Consider the following 7723-nt stretch of genomic DNA (forward strand, 5'->3'; position numbering starts at 1 on the left):
CTGTCGACACCACGCATACACGGAAGTAATAAACCCATGATTGCTTTATTAGAGCGACATATAACGAGGCGCGGCTTCATGGTGGAGTCAGTTAGCGCGGGGAAAGATGAACCAACAGACAAACAAATAAACAAAAAGATCACAACGTAAAACATGGTCCACTTTGACAGGCAGTAACACTAGGCTTGCGCGGGCGTGACATACCAGCCCTGTTGTCCACGCACCAACATGGGCTGTGTCCTGGGGCAGCATAACTTGACTTGATTTCCTGTGCGATACTGGAACTCTTTTTTTGAGGATTTACGGCTTCCGACAAACAGGAGGCATTACTGACTTGAGATCAAAAAAAAAAAAACCCTGACACTTGTGAGATTGCGGTGTCAATTCTGACGAAATTCCTTATTTGCAAGAATAAAACTGGATTTAGATATAAGGGGACTTATTAGATAATAGGATACACTGAACTTTTTTCACCTTTTTTCATTCCTTCCAGATTTACCTCTTTAATCTAATAAACTTTGATATTAGTTTAGAGTTTGCAAATATAACTTTTTACTTTATGTTATGCACTTTCTTTTTGCCACTTAAGCCTTGATTTTCATACCCTCGCATCTGTCAAGACAGCTCAGAACAAATCACCACTGGAGAAATGTGACAATACGGGCAGGCCACCTTCACCCTCCTTTGAAAGACAAAGTCATTCAGAGAGCGAATATGAACAATTCATCAGTAGGATTTCAAATACCAGATAGTTGGTACCACAAAGCCTCCGTGATATATGGAGTTTCTGGCAGGCAATGGAAGCACCATTCTTGTCATTGAATCAGCTGGAAGCAAGGTAGACCATGAAATAAAACTTCAAGCCCAGGATTCTTGTCTCCAGTCAATTTTCCAGGTGAGTTGTGACCAGGCTGACAGATCCAGGTCAGCTGGTGGATGACTAGCAGCATGTCCTCATACCACATTTCCAAGTCCTCTGTTTCTTCCTCTACCAAGGTAAAGGAGGCAGTTTCTGACATGGATCCTTATTTTTTTTCCACTTTATATGATTACATAGTTGCCAACTCTTTCCACCTTCACATTAAAACACAAGTCTCTGATTTCAAAGATACCAGACATGTAAACCCCCATGAACTTTACCCACCCACCAGTATCTCTATCCGCTGCCCACAGCTGCCTTCCTCATCATCTCCTCGTCTTGGACCGACATCTCTGTCAGCTTCCGTCCCAGCTTTTCATGAAGGTCCAAGTATTTGGCGACGCAGCGGTCCAGACACACCGCCTCGCCTTTCGTCAGCTCTGCCTCCTTATAGTATGGCGGTACACACTTCCTGTGGCAGGAGCTGGTCATCCTGTGAGGACATAAAGCTGGGAGTCAGTATTTTGGAAGCCGGGACACATCCCAGTTCAATCCATGCATTCTCAAATGAAATAAGGTGAATGAAATATATATATATATATATATATATATAAAATGATCTGCTGTCTCTTTCCATTTGAAATGGTTTTCAAAGCTATGGTAATGCATATATTATTTATATATATATATATATATATATATATATATATATATTTATGTGTATGAAATGCACTCGATTGTGCTGGATTAATACCAAAATATTTCAAATGCGAGGAGACAGCAGATGCACTTATTATCAAATTAAATCCTGCATTTGACACAAATGAAAGCTCTCATTTAAACAAACTGAGCTTGGTTTCCCCTCCAAATCCTCTTCACAAAGCACAGCTAATGCAACTTTCAAGGAATCATATGGTTGGTCACAATACATGAAAATTGTTATTGGAAGCCTTCACAGCAAATTGATGGAAAGGCAATTTTTTCCAAGAGATTTGCAAATACAGAAATGAAGTCTCTGGGATCCAGTGTAATGAATGTCTGGGTGGATTTTCCAGGGGGCTGATAATCATATATAACTAACACTCATTGCAAAATATTACATTTTACACTTTGAGGGTTGTGCAATAACATTTTGCACAGCCCCATTTGTGCTGTGCATAATGTCCTACTACCATGGATGAAGGTATTTTTAATTGTCGATTTGCCAAAATTGAAATAGTCTGTAAATGCTTTTTGTGTTGTTGTAGAATCTAATATTCAATTATGTCTATTGTATTCCAGATATAAACCAAAATCGATAAAGTTAACAGGAAATTCAGATTCAAAAAGGTGGTATTCAGGACCTCACGCTCAGAATGCGCTTGCAGAATATGGCTAAACCTTTGATGTAAAAAAAAAAAAAAAAAAAAAAAAAAAAACTTTTCTGAATATATTACGATGTCCTGCTCCAAAAGTGCCTGTTGGGGTTTCTGCACTGCAGTGAAAAACTTGTGTCTTTGTGCATAATTGGTGAAGTCATAAAGACTAATTGTGGATACCACCGTCTACCAGGCTCATCTGGAATACTATATTGCCTTTTGCCTCTCTCTGCCCATTTACTTTCGAGTCACTCCTGGATTGAAGATATATTTATAATATATTTTTAACCTACATTTCACATCTGCTACACACAAGGTGATAAAGACTGAATAGTGACTACTTCCATTAGAAAATGAATCTGAATTGATGTCAGGGATTCAGTCAGTCAACTCACCTGGACATATACATTTGAATCGTAGATTCTCTGTTTTAAAGTAGTTTCACATTTTGATGCAAAAATGCTACTAAGCTGCCTTTTCACATTTGCTTTTTTTTGATTTTCCTATCATGCATGAAAGTGTATTCTGATATTTTATCCTCCAGGTGACCGCTTTGAAAATAAAATTGAACAGAGGGGAAAAGACCAACATTTCATTACGATCTTCTCACACTTCATAGCCAACTAGTTTTCTTTTTATTGTGAAATATTATGATATATTTCTATGTATATAATGCTTTATATATATGCTTTGATTGTTGTAGAATCTTATATTCAATTATGTTTATTGTATTCCAGATATAAACCAAAATCGATAAAGTTAACAGGAAATTCAGATTCAAAAAGGTGTTAATCAGGACCATTGCAGAATGCGCTTGCAGAATATGGCTCAACCTTTGGTAAAAAAAAAAACTTGTGGATGTGTCTCTGAATATATTACAATATACAGTACGACTGTGTTTAAACAAAGAGACAAGTTAAACGTGTTAATCTCTGACTGCTCTTCATTGACCGTTGAGGGGGGATTTACTGTTTACTTGTTTAACATTGTTAGTTTAATCATTAGCACAACCGCTCCAATTAGATCCATTGGCTTTTAACCTACAACGATTTTCTGTGACTGAATACAGCGACGGCAACAAAAGGGAAATAACTCATGTCATCGAACGCTGATATGCCTTTTTATCATTAAATGAATGCCTTTGATGAGATTAGGGGCCGGTGTCATTGCGAGGTATTAAGGAGGGAGCAGCTAGCTCGCTGGGTTAGCTCGTTTTGCATTTACCGGTTGTACATGTCAGCCATCATTTCCACCTCCAGCTCTGCCGCGAGTTGTTGCGCCTTCATGGGATCCATGTCTGCCTCTCTCCGTCGCACTCCACAGTTTCACCCTCAAATACGCTGCCCTCGTTAAGCCTCTCCAGCCGGCAGCGACGAGATCTCTACCCCGCAGTTTGCTCTGTAACCTTCAGATCCTCAGGACTACACGTGTGTAAACGTTCCCACTACAACTTCCGGTGTCAATAAAGTTTGATTCAAGGAAATTATAGCGCCCTCTAGCGGACTTTCTTGGAATCGCAACCCAGTGCCAAAACCTTCTCATGGTAGCATAACATTACATAATTTTTTTAAATTGACCATAAATGCGAAATATAAACTGTTACACCGCACCTGTTTAAAATCAAACACAATTGTGAGATGTACGGTTACGCTTATATGCTCTGAAAGGAGAAGATTTTAACAACGGTTAGCGCAAGCATTTTCTCCCTTTTGCCTCTTTAAAAATAAATGGAAAATGTTGTGCAATAATATACATGGTAACCTTCATCAGGATTCTTCTGCGGTGTCTGCATCCTGTTCATATACTAATGTGGCCTTCACCTTTCCTAAGTAGTCGAGGTAGATAACTGAATAGCTGTCATCATGAAGTCCATGTGTCTCCTCACTAGTAGAGCTCTTTCATTCTCAGATGTTTTGTTTGGAATCTGGTTTTGGTTTATATTAACTGTGTCTCTGGGCTTTGCATCAGACCCACAATCTAGCCCTGCAGCAAATTCATCTTTTCGTTAATCCCAGTATCCTTTAAGAAACCGTTATTATTTTCTGACCCTCTGACAGTGTCATTACATGCGTTGGTTTCTTCAACTGGCAACTGCTCCAGGGGACCCTGCCTCTTACCCAGTGACAGCGGAGATAGACTCCAGCCCCACTGTAAAGGTAAAAATGAATATTGCAGCTGGAGTCTATCTGCTTTAAAGTCTATCTACTTAAAATGATCAAACCAAATCAATCATATTAGTTACATCCTTCTTGAAAGAATTTTATAGGGTTGGCTACCCTGGCCAGCAGGCAAATGTTGAGATTTATATTAGACTATTCATCCATCCATCAATCCAGTCATCCATCCATCCATCCGTCCATCCATCCATCTTCAACCGCTTATCTGGGATTGGGTCACGGAAGCAGCAACCGAAGCGTACAGGCCCAGATCTCCCTCTCCCTGGCCACCTGGCCACCTGGCACAGCTCTTCCGGGGGGACCCCTAGGCGATATTGGACAAAAAAAGAAGAGAATACTGTTAAATAATAACAGGTGATCTACTGCAGCAAACCCTGAAGGGAACTGCCAAAAAGGAAAGAAGCATGGTTACACTTTGAGCTCTGAAATTCAAACTTGTACAGAAGTTGTTTGAATTTAGGCAGTTCTCCTTTAAAGCAGTATTTTGCAAAACAGTTGATGATAAAGTAACTACTCTTACTTCGCTTTAAAGAGTCAAAAGACAATATCCCACATTTGGCAAATTAATAATCACAAGCCTCAAAAGATTAATTCACACCCATGAGAAGTGAGACAAGTACCTGCATCAATTGCTCCAAAAAAGTCATGTACCTGTTAGAGGGAGGTGAGGATGGATAATGCCTCATCAGTCTTTCCAAAGCATTTTCCTCCTCCTCACGTTCACCTACATAGGGGGAAGAAAACCCAGAAATTATGAGACTACTACAATCAATAACTAATTCTTTATCGTCATTGGAAAGCAGTCACAAATCTTGTTGTCTGGAAATGATTCATACAACTGAATTGCGATGAAATGTCATCCAACCTTGTACAGGTATATCATAAGAAACACCAGATGGGCTCACTGACCAGTGATTTTGTATAAAATGTACCTTTATAGGAATATGAAATAAAGCAACATGGGACTGAAGCGTACTTCTGTATTTAATTCAATGTGTTTAACAAAATTAATGCTGTAACGAGAGAGAGTTTAGACTTTTCACACATTTTCCCTCAATTTCAGCTTCAATGTGACTGACAAACTGATGAACAGACTCCTTGACCAAGTAATCTATTATTTATATCATAAATCAAAACTTATGTTTGCTGGCTTTTTAAGAGAACTGTATTTAGAGTGTAAAATTGTGTTAATGTTAATGAAGGTCATAGTTGGACTGAAAAAACTAAACATTGGCAAGAGTTATTGAAAGCCTGCAGAACAGCATAATAAACAAATATCCCATCTTTTAAAAAGGGACAATGGTTGGGCTGATGCATTTCCATCAACTTGTACCAAAATGCTGGCAACAAAAAGGTGTGAAGGAAAAGAATGCAATCTGAATTTTCTACCAAATTCCAAATATTTCTACCAAATATGCCGGAAGTGTAATACATAGGAACATACAGCAGCAATCGAAATTGGAGCACTGTGGCTTTCAGGAACACCAATAAAATGCAATAAACTCAGCTCCTCCTTTTAGAATGAGGGGTGGATTCATCCCAGTTTTGTTTAAAAATTTGTTGAAAGTAACTTCTACTAAACTCCCAAAACTACATTTGGGGACATTTGCAATGAGCAAATAAAATGTCAAAACTAAGTCTTCTTGTCTATTACACAATGGCAAATGAAATTTTAAATCTGATTATTAGAAATCTTTTAGGCAATATGTATTATATTGCATAGTCAGTCCCTGTTTATTCAGATATCTCACTGATCATCATCTTCATTATCTGCTTTATCTTGCCAGGCTCTTCATTCCCACATTTGCATTTGTGTGTCTGTTATTTGGTATGTCTTTTCGTGTCTCTTTTTTCATCAATCTTTGTTTCTCTATCATTTACTAGCAACCTCTCAGCAGGGAACCTGCAGGCTGTCCACAAATACCAATGACCAGTGAACATAAGGCCACAAATACTGCTGAGACACCCATAGCATTCAATGGATTGGCTGAGGGATGGTGTTGTGTAGGTGAGAAAAAAATATTGATAGACTGCAGTGTTTTGTGGTGTTTGTGGTGGAAAGGCGAGGGAAATCTCACTGAACTAATCAAGATTAAGGCTCTGAGGTTGTCAGTGTAGTTTGTTTGCTAAAATAATTGAACATTCCCTCCTTTGCTTAGTTTCAAGAATCTGTGTCCTTGTGGATACACAACTTTTCTTTAGTATGGGAGAATCTGCATGATCCAATTATCTCAACCTGCACTTGCACATAAGAAGAGTGTGCAGGATGTACATGTAAAACAACTACTGCGCTTTCTAAGCTATTTTTGCTGGGGCTTCACAGCCTGCACATTATCCTACAACCATTCATTTATAAGGTCTGCCATTCCAAGCTGGTGGGCTGCTGCCAGCACACCATGCTGCTTGTCACTTCCATGCACAGCCAGATCCCCAGAATACAGCAGACCCACTAGCTTTAACAGGATTGGGGCCTTCACAGCATGGAGGTGGAGATTGTGCATCTGTCCAGGAATAGGGGTGAGGAGCTGCTAATGCGGGCTGGCACTGAGACACCTTGTAAATAATTATATGGGGAAAGAGGGTGGAATTTCATGTCCTTGAAAAGCAATGTTTGATCTCAGACAAATATTTTCTTTAGTCACCCTAACTTTGCAACAAGGTATCTCAGAACTGAATATTGTTTTGTCTTTTCTGCAGCTCTCCAACAAGATGCATCTCATGACTTGGAAAGCGGAACCTCTGCATGCCCACATACGGACTGGTCGGAAGGGAGACTTAAAAAGGAAATATGGGCACCCACACAGGAAATGTAGCATTACTTAGAACGGCCAGCCAAATATCAGCTTTACACCTACATGCAGACTTCCATATGGAATACATTTTTAGTTGTTTTTTTTTCACCTTTGTGGTCTTGCGCCTGAATCATGGAGTCTGATGGCAGGTGGCAGCATGAGCTCAGAGACACCAACAGGTATAGCAGCACATACTGTCTATTCAATGTTTGAAAAGATTTTGAATATAATATTCTCCAGATTTTGTTAGCTCCCGTGATATAGTCTACCTGGGTGTCTGTTACTGTTTAGCAACAGTAACAAGAAATATGGATGTCTGTTAGAGGAAGACTTAATTGTTGACTGGCCACCTTCATTTGCATACGGTTGTTGCAACAGACACAAATGACAGATGGGTTTAGTGCATACACACTGATTTAGATACACAGTAAATAAAGTTTGTATAGTCACAGAGCAAACAAATGACAGCCTGATTCGACTTAGTCAATACATGGCATGGGGTTTGAGGTTATCGATCAGCTGATCAAAATTTTGTTC

General features: G+C 39.3%; 1 protein-coding gene across 1 annotated transcript; it reads right to left on the reverse strand.

The window, feature by feature from the left end:
* Nucleotides 1-25: 25 nt before the first annotated feature.
* On the reverse strand, nt 26-3648 carry timm10 (translocase of inner mitochondrial membrane 10 homolog (yeast)). Its single transcript, XM_086142570.1, has 2 exons — nt 3442-3648; nt 26-1352 (listed from the first exon to the last, which is right to left on the reverse strand). The coding sequence occupies exons 1-2, from the start codon at nt 3510-3512 to the stop codon at nt 1157-1159; spliced, it is 267 nt and encodes an 88-aa protein (XP_085998696.1). The 5' UTR covers nt 3513-3648; the 3' UTR covers nt 26-1156.
* Between the last annotated feature and the right edge of the window lie 4075 nt (nt 3649-7723).

This window comes from Fistularia commersonii, chromosome 35 (assembly GCF_037954325.1).
Source record: "Fistularia commersonii isolate RoL2024-O1a breed Wild chromosome 35, RoL_Fcom_v1.0, whole genome shotgun sequence".
In the NCBI taxonomy this organism is placed as follows: domain Eukaryota; kingdom Metazoa; phylum Chordata; class Actinopteri; order Syngnathiformes; family Fistulariidae; genus Fistularia; species Fistularia commersonii.